At 44.3% G+C, this 18,318-nt stretch overlaps 1 protein-coding gene across 2 annotated transcripts in view; it reads right to left on the reverse strand.

Annotated features, from left to right (window-relative positions):
- The window catches only part of ATXN7L1 (ataxin 7-like 1), a 302,423-nt gene extending 284,223 nt beyond the window's left edge, over window positions 1-18,200 (reverse strand). For both annotated transcript variants that reach the window (XM_006834380.1, XM_006834382.1), the window contains exons 1-2: window positions 18,020-18,200; window positions 17,442-17,510 (exon numbers count right to left, since the gene is read on the reverse strand). In XM_006834380.1, coding sequence (XP_006834443.1) covers window positions 17,442-17,510; window positions 18,020-18,200 — 250 coding nt within the window. The remainder of the gene's footprint in view (window positions 1-17,441; window positions 17,511-18,019) is intronic.
- Between the last annotated feature and the right edge of the window lie 118 nt (window positions 18,201-18,318).

The following is an 18,318-nucleotide window of genomic DNA, read 5'->3' on the forward strand; positions in this document are numbered from 1 at the left end:
AGAACCACAGGACGGAGTAGAACCACAGGACGGAGTAGAACCACAGAACAGAGGAGAACCACAGAACAGAGGAGAACCACAGGACGGAGCAGAACCACAGAACAGAGGAGAACCACAGGACGGAGTAGAACCACAGGACGGAGTAGAACCACAGGATGGAGTAGAACCACAGGATGGAATAGAACCACAGGAAGGAGTAGAACCACAGGATGGAGTAGAACCACAGGATGGAGTAGAATAGAACCACAGGATGGAGTAGAACCACAGGACGGAGGAGAACCACAGGACGGAGCAGTATCACAGGATGGAGTAGAACCACAGGACGTAGTAGAACCACAGGATGTAGTAGAACCACAGGATGGAGTAGAACCACAGGAAGGAGTAGAACCACAGGATGGAGTAGAATAGAACCACAGGATGGAGCAGAACCACAGGACGGAGCAGTACCACAGGATAGAGCAGAACCACAGGACAGAGGAGAACCACAGGACAGAGGAGAACCACAGGAAGAGCAGAAACCACAGGACAGAGGAGAACCACAGGACAGAGGAGAGCCACAGAACAGAGGAGAACCACAGGACAGAGCAGAACCACAGGACGGAGCAGAACCACAGGACGGAGCAGAACCACAGGGCAGAGGAGAACCACAGAACAGAGGAGAACCACAGGGCGGAGTAGAACTGCCCCATAGGATTTCCAAGGCTATAATCATGGAGTCCTAGGAACTCTGGTAGCATAGTGGTTATGAGTAGGGTTGCTAACCTTAAGGTCAGCAGTTCAAAACTAGCAGCCATTCTGCAAGAGAAAGATGAGGCTTTCTGTTCCCATAAAGATTTACAGCCTCCATGGCATATAATCACCACCACCACCACCAATCATGGATTCCTGGTGTGGTGCTGTAGGATAAGCACTGGACTGTTAATCACAAGGTCAATGGTTCAAATCCACCAGCTGCTCCTTGGAAATCAGAACTGACTCAACAGCACTTAACAACAGCTATCTTTACAGAAGCACATGACCACATCTTTCTCCTGCGGAGCCATGGAGTTCAAACCATACACATTTTGGTTAGCAGCTGAGTGCTTAACCATCACCTGTTATTAAGTGTGTCGTAGATTCTGACTCATAGCAACCCTGTATAAGGTTTATAAGGAGCAGCTGGTGGATTTGAACCACTGACCTTAGAGTTAGCATTCCAGTGCTTATCCAGGACTCCAATTGTACCACCAGGGCTTCTCCTTTAGGGGATAATAGGGAGAATTTGAATATGAATTGGGATTTTAGATACAACTATGGAATTACTGTTAGTTTCAATGTGTGATGCTGGCATTATAGTTGTATAGGAGAACGTCTTGATTTTTCAGAGATGCATGCTGAAGTGTTCAGGGTGAAGTGTCATGCTATCTGTGACTTATTTTCAAATGGTTCAGCAAAAATACACATACATATTTATATAGGATGAGACTATAAGAACTTATGTGAATAGCTCAAGGTCACACAATCAAGATGTGGCAAAATGATAAATATTTAAAGGCTGTTATGGAAGTGAAGTGTCATAACATCTACAACTTATTTTCAAATGGTACAAAAATATACACACATCTTTAGAGATAAAGCAAATATCAGAAAATATGAACTAATGTTTAAATCTTCTTGTTAGATGCCATCAAGTCAGTTCTGACTCACAGTGACCTTGTATGGGGTTTCTGAGACTACATCTTTGAGGGAGCAGAAAGCCTCATCTTTCTCCCATGGAGCAGCTGGTGGGCTTCGATCACTGACCCTGTGTGTGGTTCACAGTCCAGTGCTTATCCTACAGAACCACCATGCTCCCTAATTTTTAAATTTAGGAGTTGCATTTATGGGTGATGCATTGCATTAGCTAAATCTGTAGCACAAGACCTCTTTATAGTGTTCAAGAGCAAAGATGTCAGTTTGAGGAGTAAGGTGTGCCTGACCCAAGCCAAGGTATTTTCAATAACCACATGTGCAAGATGAACAATGAATAAAGAAGACTGTAGAAGAATTGATGCATTTGAGTTATAGTGTTGGAGGAGACTATTAAAAGTGCCATGAACTGCTAAAAGAACAAATAGATCTGTGTTGGAAGAAGTACAGCCAAAGTGCTCCTTGGAAGCCAGGATGGCCAGATTTCATCTCTCATACTTCGGACATACCAGGAGGGACCAGTCCCTAGAGAAGGGCATTATGCTTGATAAAGTGGAGGGTCAGAGAAAAAGAGGATGATCCCCAATGAGATAGATTGGTACAATGGCAGCAGCAACAGACCCAAGTGTAACAGCGACTGTGAGGCTGGTGCAGGACCGGCAGTGTTTCATTCAATGCTGTGTATAGAGTCGCACAGCACCGACTTGATGGCACCTAACAACAACAACAACAACATGATGCTATTTTCTATATGTTTGAAAAATGTTTGTAATAATAAGCTGAGGTGGTGGGAGGGGAGTAGGCAACAGAGAAACAAGGATACAGCGTTGGCAATGTAATCTAACCTTTAAAGAAACTGTTTTCAAAGGTGTCTGTGATTCTGGACCTGAAGTGAGGGCTTTTCCACTGACTCTCCCCAGCTGATGGAGGAAGCCATGGAGGATGCAGGGGCTGCGGTGCCTCCAGCTTAGATGTCCCCCTGGCTCTGTGGTTCCAAGTAGCCACTTGAGCAGAAACTTCAGGAGTCCTGACGTAGAATCTCAGAAACTTCACAATAGTAAGTGGTGAATCAAAGTAACACATCGGGCATTTCTAGACAGATCAAAAAATGAAAAACCAGGCAAAACCTTGCATGGTGATATGTAACTGAAAAATAAATTAGATCTCTAAGCAAACTGTAATACTCTATTGTTTGAAAGGTAACTCAGTAGAGAAAGCGATTTCAAGTGTGTTGCTGCTTCCCACCCCACCTCCATACTACAACGCAGTTGTTGTGAAGACAGGACATCAAGTAAACCAGAGTCTGTGGTGGTGTGAGGAGTGTGATTTGGGGTCAAAGTTCATGATGAGTATGGTCAGCACAGGCTGTGAAGGTTCTGTGGGCTACACCTGAGGAACACAAAGGGTTCTGGTGAGTGAACAGAAGGAAAGGCACTTGAGACAAAGGACAAAGACAGGGCTTGTCTCAGGGCTGTGAAGTGGTGCCTGTTAAGCTTTGAAGTGGTACCTGAGGGGCCGAGCCACAAAAGGGCTGTGAGGTGGTACCTCAAGGGGCTGAGGCACAGAAGATGTGGAATGCTGCATTCACTGAGGTGGATGGAAAATGAGGAACGCTTTCACTAGAGGAACAACCTGGTAACATTTGAATTTCTGAGAGATTAATTTCGAAGTGGTATGCAGGGAAGACGGAGACACGGAGACCAAGTAGGCTATGAGGTAGGCCTGGCCTAGGATGGAGCTGTGGATGTGGAGAAGAAAATGAAGAGGTGCTAGAACTGCTATAAGGTGAGAAAGAGAGGAAAGGAAGGAGAAAGCGCAAAAGGGAAAGTGGAGAGGAGGAAAAGCCTATTCAAGATAGAGGGTGAGGGAAAGCACAATTAGGGGCACCTGAGAGGTGAGAGAGGGCTGCAGAGGTCAGGGGTGGCATGTCCAAATCCCCACACAAAGGGGACCTTCCGAGGAGTGAGCAAGGGAGTGCACAGACAAAGCACAGAGGCCAGCATAGCAGGGACCCACGGGAGGAGTGGGACAGATGCATGAGCTGGCAAAGTGGGTATCATAAAACACTTGTAAAGAAAATATGGTTTTCTAAAACCTCTAGGTAGTCTACCATTTGGAGTTCTTGGTTGGTAAAAATGGTTAACATGCTCAAATGCTCGAGAGTAGAGTCTACCCAGAGGCCTCTTTGAAGAATGGCCTGGAAATCTACTTCAGAAAACTCAGCCACTGAAAAGTCTATGGTACCCAGTTCTACTCTGCCACACAACAGAGTTGGAACTGATGCATGGCAACTGGTTTAGTCTGTCATTTAAAGAATTTCCCAACGACTCCACCTGGAAAACAAATCACCCCTTATTGTTGTCAGCTGCCACTGAGTCAGTTCTGACTCCAAGCGACCCTGCATGTGATAGACCCAAACGCTGCCTAGCCCTGCGCCATCCTCACGATCGCTACACTGGAGCCCACTGCTGCTGTCACTGAGCCATTCCATCTTGTTGGGGGTCTTCCTCTTTTTTGCTGACCCTCCATGTTGGCAACCATGAAGTCCTTCTCCAGGGGCTGGTCCCTTTTGATGACATGTCTAAAGTTTGAGAGATGAAGTCTCACTATCCTGGCTTCCATAGTGTTTTCAATATTCTTCTCCAACACCATAACTCAAATACAGCCATTCTTATTCATTGTCCAACTTACACAATACCTATGAGGCTACTGAAAATACCATGGCTTGAATCAGGTGCACTTTAGTCCTCAAACTGACATATTTGCTCTTGAGCTCTTTAAAGAAGTCTTGTGCAGCAGATTTATCTAATGAAATGTGTTGTTTCATTTATTGACTGCTGCTTCCATGAATGTTGATTGTGGATCCAGGCAAATGAAGTCTGACAACTTCAATCTTCTCTCCATTTATCATGATGTTATTTATTTAGTTCACTGGTGAGGATTTTGTTTTCTGTACATTGAGGGGCAATCCATACTGAAAGCTGTAGTCTTTGATCTTCATGAGTAAGTAGTCTAAGTCCTTTTTGCTTCCAGCAAGCAAGGTTGTATCATCTACACATATAACCTCTTCTCCAATCGTGTTCTTCACATAATTCAGCTTCTCAGATTATTTGCTCAGCATACAGGTTGATAAGTATGGTGAAAGAATACAACCCAAGTGCACAGCTTTCCTGATTTTAAACCATTCAGTGTCCCCTTGTTCTGTTTGAATGACTGACTCTTGGTCTGTATAGAGGTTCCTCATGAGCACTGTCAAATGTTCTGGAATACCCATTGTCCAAAATGTTACCCATAGTCTGTCATGATCCACAAAGCCTTTGCAGAGTCAAAGAAAGCACAAAGTAAACATTTTTCTGGTATTCTGTTTTCATTCCAGCACTGGTACCCTTAGTTCCACAGCCCTTTCTGAATCCGGCCTGAATTTCTGGCAGTTCCCTGTCCATGTACTGTTGAATTTTTCTCAACCTGGACTTTTATATGTTGGGTTTTCATAAAACAAGTTCTATCTTTATTTTCAAATGTATTCTGCCATTACAACATATGTCTGAGCTGCTCAAAGTAGTAGGACTAATTTGAGCTCGAGTTTCTGCTTGGTCTTACCTGACTTTAAAGAAGATGGTGAGGAAAGGCACTAATGGGCAAGGGGTAGGCAGTACCCAAGGGGCCAGAAGGCTGGAGTCTGTGGACTTGGCCACCAGGGCAGTGATTCAGGAGAAGGCCAAGCAGAGTTAACTTTACCCAAATGTGACCAGTTCATTTCCCATGAGTCTAGAGCAGATCCCGTCACATGTGAAAGGTGTTTGAGTCCACAAACGCTTGACACTTACCAGAAGAATCAAACTCATGAGCCCCATCATGTTGTTAAGTGCTGTCGAGTCCATTTTTGACTCAAAGTGACCCTACCTGACAGAGCACAACTGCCCCAAAGGGTTTTCTAGGCTGTAATTTTGATAGAGTAGCTAGCCAGGCCTTCTTCTCCTACAGAGCCGATGCTGAGTTCTAACTGAAGACCTCTCAGTTAACAGCTGAGCACTTAACCAGTGCATCACTAGGGCTCCTAGGGTCCTGTAATTATAGCTGTTGTTGTTAAGTGCTGTCAAGTTCCAACTCATATAAATTCTGTATCAAGTTTCTGAGGCACGATGGTGGATTTGAACAGCCGACCTTATTGTTAGCAGTTCAGTGCTTATCCTATAGCACCATACAGGCCATCTGAGATCCCACACAAATGAGGTGATTGACTAGGAGAGGGGGTGATGCTGAAGATGGAACATGTCAAGGACTCTCCTCTGAAACTGCTGAGAGAGTAGTCCACCACATATAAAATGCTAAAGTGTCCTGGTTAATTAAGAGTAGGTGAACCTCAGAGCCATGGGAAATGAACATGGCCACATGGCCCAATTCTCAAATGGGAGATACATTCTGTGTCTTTCTCAGCCTTTTTGTCATTGCCCCTCAGAGCCAGTGACAAGCAGGCCATCGACGTGGCTGGAGAAGGCAAAGGATGTTCACACCCACTTAGCAAGTATATCACCATCAAAAGGACACCTCGATGTGGCGGGTATTGAAAAGCTATCTCTGCTCATCATCCAAAGGAGTGCACCCTTCCTGAGAACCATAACAATCCTGGCGGCTCCACAGGGAAACTGAAAAGCGGCCGAGAGGATGTTTAAAAGGGAAAACGAGAGAGAAATCATCACTGTGCATAGATGCCCCTGGAGTTGCTTGGCAACCATCTTTGCTAACACCTTCTCCCAAAAAGGAACAGTTGGAACCAGCTCCTGAGATTCCCTGAGGCCAGAACTCTGACCACAGAGGCCTAATGGAGCTGGGCCCTTGGGATGAGGAAGCAGATCACAAAAGGAGAGGCAGGGTCCCAACCGTAAGGCAGGAAAAGCTAGACTCTCCTAGCCATTCTGCTACAGAACACGTGCTCTCAGGCAGTGCTGGTGCTGTTCTAAGTTGATTCTGAATCATGGCGACCCCATGGGAGCAGAGTAAAACTGTTCCACAGGGTTTTTGAGGCTGAAACCTTTGTGGGAGCAGTGATGCCAGGCTGTCTTCTGAGGCAACTGTGTGTAGGTCTGAACTACCAACCCAGCAATTGAGTGCTTGACCATTTGTGGTACCAGGGACTAGGTGAGGTGAGCGAGGTGCAGAGGCACAGCACGTAAGGAGGCACTCACTCTGCTCCTACTGGCATCTGAGCCCCCTGAAACCTGTGTCCTAAGTGCCGGCTTGCCTCCCCCTGGTCCCAATCCTGCTCCTAGAGCGGTGCCCGGCACAAGCTCCCCTGGAGCTGTGAGGATAGCCTGCTTTCCTGTCCAAATCCCAATTCCAAACACTATCACAATGGAAAAATCACTGTGCCCTCAGCATAACCTCTGAGCCTCAGCATATTCATCTCTAAAATGGGGTTGATAATGGGATTTGCCTCGTGAAGTGATTGTGGGGATTAAGTGAGACACAGGCATTGGGGCTGGCTGGCACCTAGTCAATGCCTCGTAACTGGCAGCTGGGATCGCTACTTAAAACAAAACAAAAAGCACCTTAACCCAGATCTATGGAATCAGAATCTATGAGAGTGGTCCTGGCACCTTCACTTTTAAAAAGCTCCACCAGGCACTCTGCAGGTGGATTGGGCTGAGAGCTCTTGCTCTCAACCACTCAACCTTGGTTTTCAGAGTTGAGGAGACAAAGCCACCTGCGGAGCCGGTGTTACACGCAGCAGCCAGTGCCTACTTCCAGCCATTCTGACTTAGTGAAGTACTAGAGGTTTCCTTGCAGGGTCCCAGACTGATCACACTCTGAAACACACAGAAACAGATTTACTCTTGAAAAGGAATGAGACATGGACACCGATTCAACTCCTTTTGCCTTTATGCTCAGCATCCTTAAAGAACCAGGGATACAAACATTGATGAAGATGCCCCCAGACGAGGCAGCTCTGGAAGAGGCCTCAAGTTCCTAGTGAAAGGAAGTCACTCTGACCAATGCTTTCATGACTGTGTGCCCACTGCACGCCAGACAGTGTCTCAGGGGCTGATGTATCATACTGCATTTATCTTCACAACAACCCTGAGAGGTAAGGAGCATTATTCCTGCTTTGAAAAATGACGACGTTGAAGCTCCTGGAAGTTCTCTTACTACACAGCCAGTAAGCGGCCGAGTTGAGAGTCTAATAATACTTTATGAGACTCCCAAGTCTGCATTACAAGTCCGCTTTTAAAATAATACAACTATTTAAAAAAAAAACAACAATTATTGTGTTAACACATACATAAACTTTGCCATTTGAACGGGTTTTTTATGTGTACAATTCAGGGACGTGTATTCTATTCTCAATGTTGCACAACTATCAGTGCTACATACTTTCAATCACTCCAGACAGAAAACCACGCTGGAATTGTATTCAACCATCTTCCATGTCATACTCTCTTGGAGTGAGTGTCAGATTGGGTATCCTGTGTCCCCACCCCACCCCACCCAGACCTCCATGACCTGCCGATGCATTGGGGCAAGGACACACAATTCCCACTCTACCTGGCTGAGGGTGGCTCTGCATTGTTGATGTCCAAAGAATCGTACCTGACCTCACAGAAGCAGATAAGCTGATGACTGTTTCTGTGCTGAAAGAGCTGGTCAGTGAGTCACTGTATCCTTCCCACTACAGTGACCTGACCTAGCAAGTATTAATTCAGTTTCCTTTTTTGCTTTAAGCACCCAGTCCCTAAAGTTGGCAAGCAGAATTGTGTTGTGCAACCTCAGGTACAAGAACTAGCCATCTACATAAAAACACCAAGTTTTTCCCCCAGCTGAATTTCAGCTTTACTTACAGGTCTAAGCCCTGAGTTTTAAGGAGTCCATGCACTGGTGTCAGCACACTGACAGGAAAGGATTTTCCCGGGTTTTCAAACATCTCAGGATTCAAATCCAGAGCCATTTGCCAGAAGCAGCCAATCAGAGCTCTACCAAAGGAGAGAAGGGCAAGCAAGCCAGCCAAGCAGTAATAGTTGGGAGCCATCGTCAGCAGAACTTGGTATCAAGAGTTTTAGGGAGAAAGAAAGAGGTGGGAAGCCAGTTCTTGCCACTCAATTTGCACAGAATTTGGAAAAAGTTCACCCATTGGCAAACTCTCTCCCTCCCCATTATCATCAGGGTTAGTTATTAGTCAGTGAATGACCAGTTTCCAGGTGGTGAGTTTGAGGCTAACCCAGTGGTTAGAAGTCCTTGGACAAAAGAGATTTGACTCTAACAAGTTCTCACTGTATCTGCTACTCCATTTTATATAGAGTTCCGAAGGCTGTTATGAATGAAACAAAGCATTGTGAATGAAAAGTTAACCCAAAGGATATAAACCCAACCTGCACAGAACACTGCAGAAATGAATCTGTCAAAGCTTTCTAAATCAGTTCTGAAGTAGAGCCAGTCAGACCGTTTGAGCGGTGAGCTGAAGGAGTTAACGTGGCCTCATGGTCCTAAATCATGCTGGAGACCACTTGGCATGCAGGTCAGAAGCTCTCACAAAGCAGACCCTCTCCTGTCCTCCTTATTTGCCAAGCTCTAACATGGAAATCCTGCAACCAGCCGCTTTGCTCTCTATCATGTGCATCCCCGCTCAGACAAACCCCGTGGGTAATCAAACCACAGAGAACGCCAGTTGTATTTCCAGCCTGACTTTAAATATAAACTGAAATCCTTAATGCTTCACTGTGGCGCTTTTGACATCAGGGGCCACCATACGATAAATGCTGTCATTATCAGAATGGGCGCCTTGGGGTCCCCACTATCTACAGAGAGGAAGGGTTGGGCCACCCAGGATTATAATCAGAATCTCATTATTATCACCATTTACTGCAGAACAGAATCCAAGGTCTAGACAAGTCATCATGAAACCTTTGGAGAACTCCTTGAGGGGCCAAGTCTTCTCCCTATATATTGTATCAAATGGAACCCACTGCCCGAGTCACCAGTAATCACCGATTACTTAATACCTGGAATGTAGGCATAAATAGGCAGAGTCTCTTAGTCTATTTTTCTTGTGGTCTGACCTCTCCTGCCTCATCTCCTATGTACCCAAAGGGATATATCTCAAAGTCTGGAGACATTTCGAATTGTCACAAGTAGGGCGCAATGCCAGTGAGATCTAGTGGGTAGGGATGTTGACCAACGTCATATAATGCACAGGGCAGCCCCCCACAATAAAAAAGTATCCAGCTCAAAAATGTCCACAGTGCCAAATTTGACAAACCCAGCTGTGTATGACCCTCTCTCTGATTTGCTATCTTCACTCTAGCCATAAGACTTTTTAGTTTCTTGAATATTCTATATTGTCTCATACTTTTTGTACATGTTTCCTTTAACTCTACCCAACCCAGTTCTCATCTAGATAATTTCTAAGTTCATCCAATAGGTTCTAGCTTAAATAAACTTTCCTCAGGGAGGCCTGCCCTGAACCCCTAATCTAAATTAGAATACCCCTGCCAAACCCTCCAGCAGTAGTACCTCAATCTTCCCTTTCTGACCACTCACAGAAGTGGCCAGAGTTTTGAAATGTCCTTCCCTGCTAGGATGGAGGTACCCTGAGAGCAGAGAGGGCAGATGTACCTTTTCACTGCTATGTCCGCAGGACTTAACCCAGTGTGGACGTACTGTTGAGAGTTCACTAAATCTGTGTCAAAGGTACAAATAAAGTCAAGAAACCCGCTGTATTGGCTTTGTGTAGCTTCGAGTCAACTGTGACTCACAGCAACCCTATATGATAGAGCAGAATTGCCCCATGTGGTTTCCTAAATGGAAATCTTTATGGGAGCAGACTGCCAGGTACTTTTCTCCCTCAGAGTGGTTGGTGGATTAGAACTGCAGACTTTGATTAGCAGCTGAGCACTAAGCTGTTGAGCCAGTAAGGCTCCTTAAGGAAGCAGTAGGGGGTATACTAAAAACTAAACAAGACATCCAAAGGTTTAAATGACAATCCTCCTAGGCAAGAACTAAAAAGAGAACATGGACGTTCCTAATGAATGAAAATGGACGTCTCTAATATCAATGAGGAGTCGTGGTGTGGCGCTGTGGGTTAATGTGCCAGACTGCAAAGCTGTTTGAACTGCAAGGTCGGCAGTTCAAGCTCACCAGCTGCTCCTTGGAAACCCTATATAGGGTCGCTATGGGTAGGAACTGGCTCGATGCACTTAATAACAACAACAAGATGAATGAAAATGGTAAGATACTAGACAATATGTAGAGTATGCTATCATTGGTGTGGGTAAAAGAAGAAATTACATACATGCTTTTCCTTGAATGCACACAGAATGTCTTTGGGAGGATACCCAAGTAACTGGCTGGTAAACAGTGGCTACCTTTAAAGGAGGAAGTGGAGAGGATGGGGACAGGGGTGAGAGAGAGTGTTCACTGTATTCTCTTTTGAATTGTATAACATGTAGCCCATTATTACCTATTCAAAAACTAAAATAAACAGCACTGAAACAATTATATGTTGGTAAGTGTGTGTGTGTGTGTGTTCGTGGGTGGGCACATTTACATCTTGTAATCTGCTGCCGTGGAATTGACTCTGATTCACGGTGACCCCATGCATCACAGAGTAGAACTGCCCCCCGAGGGTTTTCTTGTCTGTAATTGTCATAGAAGCAGATTGCCAGATCTTTCTTCCAATGTGTCAGTGGGTAGGTTCCAACCAATATTTAGGTTAGTAGCTGAGATCATACTATTTGTATTAATTAACCAGGGATCCTACCTCTTCTAGAAGTAAAAAATCAACAATTCTCATAGAATGTCATGCAATGAGAACTTGCAACTGTAACTACTTGGGAGGTATTATCACATACAATGTTTCAAAGTATGCCCAACTGTGGAAATAACTTCCTGTTCTGGAGAAAATGCTGGTTATCTAGGCACTGGAGAACAGTTACCTTGTATGTGCAGACATTCCATTTAGAAAGGTTTATAATTTCAGAACTAGTTACAGAGGACTCCCCTCCGTCTCTCAGCTCTGCTGTTGTGGCATGGATGCTTCTTTCCCACTTTCCATCAATTGGGTGTAACTGTAAAACTTATTCACTGCCCCCTCCTATCCTGCTGGAGTCCTGGTGTGGCACTGTGGGTTAATGTGCTGGACTGTAAAGTTGATTTGAACTACAAGGTGGGCGGTTCAAGTTCACCAGTTGCTCCTTGGAAACCCTCGCTATGGGTCGGAACTGACTCAACGATATGTAACAACAACAATCCTGTTACCTCTGCTCTACCTTTTCATCTTCCCTCCCTACCACCTTTGGCCACTCCGTTTCTCCTGTCCTTCCATCCCAAAGAAGAGAAATGATAACAAAACACCAAAGTGAACAAATGTTGCTGCTTGTTAGCAAAAGGGGAGGAAGGTAAGTCTAATGGAGAAAGAAGTTGAAATTAATGGCAAAAATGAGGTTTATCTGTGTAATCAGTGGACTTCATGCCTTCCCATCTCCTATTAACATAGATAACAGAGTTGTCTGTGGAATGATAAAGGGAAACCATCTACAGATTCCCATAAATCTCTACAACTTGTCCACTTGTGCTGGCTTTTCTGACTTGGAGCCTAAGAATACTTGGTTCTTAGCAGGTCAGTTGCCACCTCTTCCCCCACAAGATGCTGCCTCTTAAACTTCCCATCAATACTCCTGTTCTCTCCTGTCCTGTCTTGGCCCAATTCCACCGGCCTCTCTTGAGAACAGCAAACTTATAGTCACAGCAAGGTCTTATTGGCCCCAGCAGTTTTCAAATCGGAAGCATTCATTTGATTTGCCTACATTAAATCAAAGGGAACATTAAAACATAAATAAGCATTTGAGGTGACAAGTGTAGACTTCCAAAATACCCAAGCAAGAATGATGGTACTTTATTTTCTCAAAGATGAGATAAAACATTTTATCAATCCTTTAAATTTTTTTCCAGTCCCAGAAGGGAGTCCTGGTATGGTGCTGTAGGATAAGCACTGGACTGCTAACAGAAAGTTCGGTAGTTCAAGTTCACTAGCTGCTCCTCAGAAACCCTATACAGGGTCTCTATGAGCCAGGAACCAACTCGATGGCACTTAACAATAATGATGACAAGTCCCCAGAAGGAGTCCTACTATGGAGCTATAGGATACACACTGGTTGCAAACTGCAAGTTCAATGGTTCAACCTCACCAGCTGCTCCTCAGAACCCTTAAACAGGGTCGCTCTGAGTCAGAACCAACTTAACGGCACTTAATAACAGTCCCCAGAAGAAGGCCTGGTATGATGCTGTAGGATAAGCACTGGAATGCTAACCACATGGTCGGCAGTGGTTCAAGCTCACCAAACACTCCTAGGAAATGCTATGATTTGGAACTGACTTGACGGTACTTAACAAGTCCTCAGAAAGAACTTTGTATATTCCTCTAGACCATAGGCCAAAAGATGCCCATATTACCCTCGATAAAACATATTAATAGTCACTTATTAAAAGTATTCCATTGAAAATACGTTTTTGTTATTAAGTGCCATCAAGTCAGTTCAAACTCATAGCAACCTTGCATAGGGTTTCTGAGGAGCAGCTGGTGAGTCTGAACTGCTGACCTTGTGTTTAGCAGTCCAGTGCTTATCCTATATCCCCCACACTAGGCCTCATTGAAAATATGTTGTTGTTGTTAAGTGCCATCAGAGCGGTTTCAACCCATAGCGACCTTGTATAGGGTTTCCAAAGAGCAGCTGATGAGCTTGAACTGCCCACTTTGCAGTTCAAACCGACTTCACAGTCCAGCGCCTTAACCCACAGCATAACACCAGGACCCCACTGAAAATAAAGGATCCATAAAAAGTAGTTTTTAAAAATCATTAGCTTTACAAACGATAAAAATGGTTTAAAAATACTCTAAATATGAAGCTTCTAACACAGTTTATCTATTCCCTGCTTCACTGATGAGTTAAATGTCTTAGTTAATAATAACAGTAAAGTTTTCTACAACAAGCTACATTAATAAATAAGAGTGACAACAGTAACAGGAATAAAATAAAGAATAAAAACAAACTTTCAATAAGCACTTACTGTGTGCTACTGCATTAGCTCAGTTAATCCTCACAGCGGCCCTGTTATTATATCCGTCTTAAGGACACTGAGCCACATGAACCAGGCTCCCGTATTTGTAAACTGGCATTCTTACCGAAAAAGTTCCCATGATGCCATTAGAAAAGGGGACCATTTTTCTAAATCACTGAGAGCTTATCCCAAATTTAAAAAGAGTCTTGAGATAAATTTACTAAGCTGGAGAGATAAAATTTGGTTAGTTGAGACAAATGGCCTTCCCTTGGAATTTTCTACCATAAACACATTTCACATCTTAGATTAGGCAAATAAGGTTTCTGGGAACTGGTCTTCTTAGGAAATCTGAAGCTGACTGATCCAAGTTGATGAAGGTCAACTCACTTACCAGTCTGAGGAACATGTTATGCAGGGGTTTGGGCTCACCCTCAGTTTCCTCAGAGACCTGAAGGCCACAGACCAATCAGAAATGACCTGCAGGAGTTTGGATTGTTCAGGATATGCTGGTGCATGATGTGTGGTGGTTGTTGCCACCAAAAGGTTATAAATTAAGGAAATAAACGAGGATAAAGCATGTTAAGATATTTTGGAAGTAAGAGCTTGATTTTTTTTCCCTTTTTTTCTTTTCAGTTTCTTTAAAAACCTGTCCCAACTCATCGCAACCCTGTATATCTTTTCTGGAGCAGAAAGCCTTATGTTTCACCCTTGGAATGACTTGTCTGAATTTCCCGGAGTGACTTGTAGATTCAAATAGATTCAAACTGCTGATCTTGCAGTTAGCATCCCAGCTCGTAGCCACTGCTCTACCAGGGCTCTAAATGTAAGTCCACACAAGAGAGAAGTTTTAGGCTTAGAGCCCTCAAATGGACCAAAGACGATACACAGTCCCTCCTCCTTACTTCACAGGTAGAGAATCAGTTCAGAGAAGGTAAATGACATCTTCAAGGTCACACATCGGGGCTTAAGAAGCATGGACTCAAAACCCTCTCTCTTGTTCTTTTCACAGTGTCACATGGCCCTGCATGCGCCCTATACACCTACATCCAAGCAGGGAATTAGCAACACCTTCTGAAACCAGGTTTTGGAAGGGAATGATGGTCTGCCAAAATTCTCTTGGCCATCTTTTTAGTTAATTCCAGATGAAATAATAATAGTGATGCAAAGACTTTATTACAGAGATTTCAAAGCATTCAGCTGACATTTCATACCTGATATAGGTAGAGAATCAAAGCAGTGAAAGGTTAAAGGAATGAAAAATGGGAAAGAAATGAAATTATGGCCACCAGATTATTGGAAAAGTCTGCAAGTCCTTCCTACGTCTTCTAGCTGTGACCATAGAAAAGCAGAAGGTGACATGATTCTTATTTCCTATTCCCAGCCGACCTTCCCTCCCTGAGCACAGTCTATAAAATATATCATATTGAAATCTGAATCGAATCCCTTCATTTCACAATTGGAATTCTGAAACTTATTTTATTCTTCTATCACTATACAAGCCCAATTTTCTTCTCAAGACGTGCTTATTTCTAACAGCATCACGGTAAAGCTACATTTGTACAGTCACACATTAGCCACCTTGTGTCTAGAGCGAAACATCCACTAACATGGGCCCACTCTGAGACCTTTGCATAACTCCACCAAGATGAATGGAACCAGCTTTTCTGGGGATCCTGGCAACCTAAAGCTCAGACACACATTCCAGGCTCAACCCTTAAATTCCATACCCATAGGGATACAAGTACGTAGTCTACACATATTTCATCCATAAGGAAAATTATGTGCATATACTAGAAAGTCTATGAGAACTGCTCACCCAAGTCTGCAACACCAGGCCCGTGAACAAAGAGATTTCAGCCTATACATGGCTATTTTGGTGAACTCAGCAATTGCATGTTACACTGAACAGTGGGTGTCCTTAATGCAAATGCATATAATTAGGAGCTAAATCTTTGTACCTTTACAGGACAAAGGACATAATAAGCAGGATGTACCGCGTGTGACTTCTGAGGAAAGGAGAGCTTTTCATTTTTCCTTAAAAGAATCCATTTCTCATGAGGCACAGGGAATCTGAGAACAAGAGTCTTTTGAAACAGAAGAGGAAGGAGGGAGCAGAACATGAGTTTTGTGTGTTATAGTCATAATCCATCACTCAGGCCTAAGTGCTGCCAATCCAGTGCTATACAATGACCTTTTTACTCAACCTTATTTTAAGGGTTTTCACGTCATCGTCTTTCGTGGAAGCCTTTCATTGCTGGTGGTCTGACAACTGAGCCCCACATGCTTTAAAGATCTCAAGAGTTTGTGAAGAAAAGAATCTCTAGTGACAGTTTCCGTTGCCAACGCACATGGCCATGTAGCACAAATAAGCTGCCACTTTAAGAAGTCCACTTGATATCATTCCCTTGTACATCCTAAAGATACATGTCAAGATCACACTAAGATATTTCGAGGCAAACATCTTTAGAATAAGATTTCATTCCCAATTAAAATGCTTAGCTAGAAGAAACACTGTGCTACAGAACTGTCCTTGTCCAAGCATTTTACCTTCCATGGGTTTTTGTTTGTTTGTTTTTTTGGTGGCAGGAGGTGGTTTCCCTATGGAAGTATAAGTTTTCCTCTCACTTAATGGTCAGAAAATGCTTGGGCACAGAAAGCTGACTGTCATAGGTGTCGGTCCACCAAATGAATTACATCTTTCTTTCTAAGCAGGGTTCAGCTGCCTTACAGGTTGACATCCATGTTATAAGTGAGACCATACTTTGACGTCTATTGGCCTTTTCCTCCACTCTTTTTCAGGTGAGTAACGTTCCTAATGCCTAGTAAAGTCTGAACTCTTTCAACACTTCCTACCAATCTCTTTCGCCCCTTGTGCCTTCCCCCCCATTCCCAATGCTTGGCAATCATGTTTACAAGACATCAGTTGGTGAACTACAATTCACGCAAATCCATCTACTTGCCTGATAGCAAGTAGCTTCTGGAGCTGCTCCATTTGAAGCCCACAGGCCAGTTACATATGGCAGACTTGTCAAATGGAATGGGCTATGATTTATTTATGATGAACATGTGTGTTCAATGTCCAGTTCCAGCAGGCTGTGGCTTCACTCTCACGTTTTGGTCTGGGATGGCCTATCTACTCACTGTGTCCCATTTAGGTACTGTTTTTCCATGCTGAGAAAACATAGATGGGTAACTGGCTGGGGGAAGCACCTACCCTACTCACCACACAATTTGTGAACAAATGCAAAGTGGATCAGATATGATTTGCTGGAAAGCTTTGTCAAGTACCATTGTTTTCAGTGGAGAGTAGAGAAGTAGCTGTTGAAATGACTGACCATGTGGGGTTCACTAAACTGCTGGGCATTTACCCACAAGGAACGTTGGGATGCTTGTGATGGGAGTCCCATCCCTCATTTCAGAGATTTTGACTCTCCACCATTTGGCAATGATGCTCTAAAGGAGAAGGACAGATACCATCAGAAGGTCCAAGTGTGGACTCCACAAAGTGCAGCAAACTTCTGCCTTCCAGAGTCTTCCCTCTCTACCCCCCAGTTGTATTTACACTTTGAAAGAAGTTAACATAAAGCTATAGTCACTTGGGTGTGCTCAATTTTTTGACAAGCCTTAGTCACTCAGTCCCCAGCTGAACAATTCACATTATATTCGAAATCTTGTGAAGATTCTGCCACACATGCTAACACTGAAATGCCAGTAGCTCCACTTACCTTCTTTATTAAGCCTCATAACCTCCCTGCTTTTTCCACCCTCTTTTCCAGCCTCTTCTAAATCTACATCTGCAGATGAAAAAGAAAAGGAAAAATGAAAATAAGGAAAAAAAAGGGGGGGAAAAAAAAGCCAAAGTCAAGGGGGGAAGGAGAGTGTTTATTTGCAAACAGATCGATATCAATACTGTATATGAATATCTTTCAAAATTTGACAATGCAACATTTTCTCCCAAGTCAGGGTTTCCATCTACCTGGCCCAGATAGGTACCAAAAAAACTATGCAAGCAGCAACAGTAGCCTTTTAAACAGAGACACCGTGGGGCTGCCTGTGAAAGCCCACCCCGCGGGCTGCCACGGGGATCCGGGCACAGACAGACAGACAGACAGCCCTGGCAGCCGGGCCTCTCTCTGTGCACTGATGATCTGTCTGTGTGTGTATTTATTTAGAGAGAGAGGGAGAAGCATGGAGGACACCGGGGGCCACTCTCTCTCTCATACACACACTTTTTCCCAGTGGCTCTAGGTGAATGGAAAGGTTACAGGATAATAAAAGGAGGAGGAGGCGGTGGGGTTCTTACTGTCGGAGCAGTGTAATTTGGCGGCGTCGATCCAGGAGGACCAGGGTTTGCCCAGAAACGCCTCCGGACTGGGCACTTTGCGATCCAGTGTCGCCATTGCTCTTCCTTCTTGTTGCTTTTTCCCTGTTCCTTCGGCAGCAGCAGCCGAGAGACACGGGATTCGAGAACGCTCCGACGTCATCTTCGGAACGTTCCGACATTGAGTGTTCTGAAAGGGGGAGGGAGGAGGGAGGCGGAGGGGGCGGAGAGAGAGCAGGGGGAGGGGCCGCGGGCGGGCACCCGGAGCCGGCTCGGCTCGC

Source organism: Chrysochloris asiatica, unplaced genomic scaffold (assembly GCF_000296735.1).
Source record: "Chrysochloris asiatica unplaced genomic scaffold, ChrAsi1.0 scaffold00010, whole genome shotgun sequence".
NCBI classification, from domain to species: Eukaryota; Metazoa; Chordata; class Mammalia; order Afrosoricida; family Chrysochloridae; genus Chrysochloris; species Chrysochloris asiatica.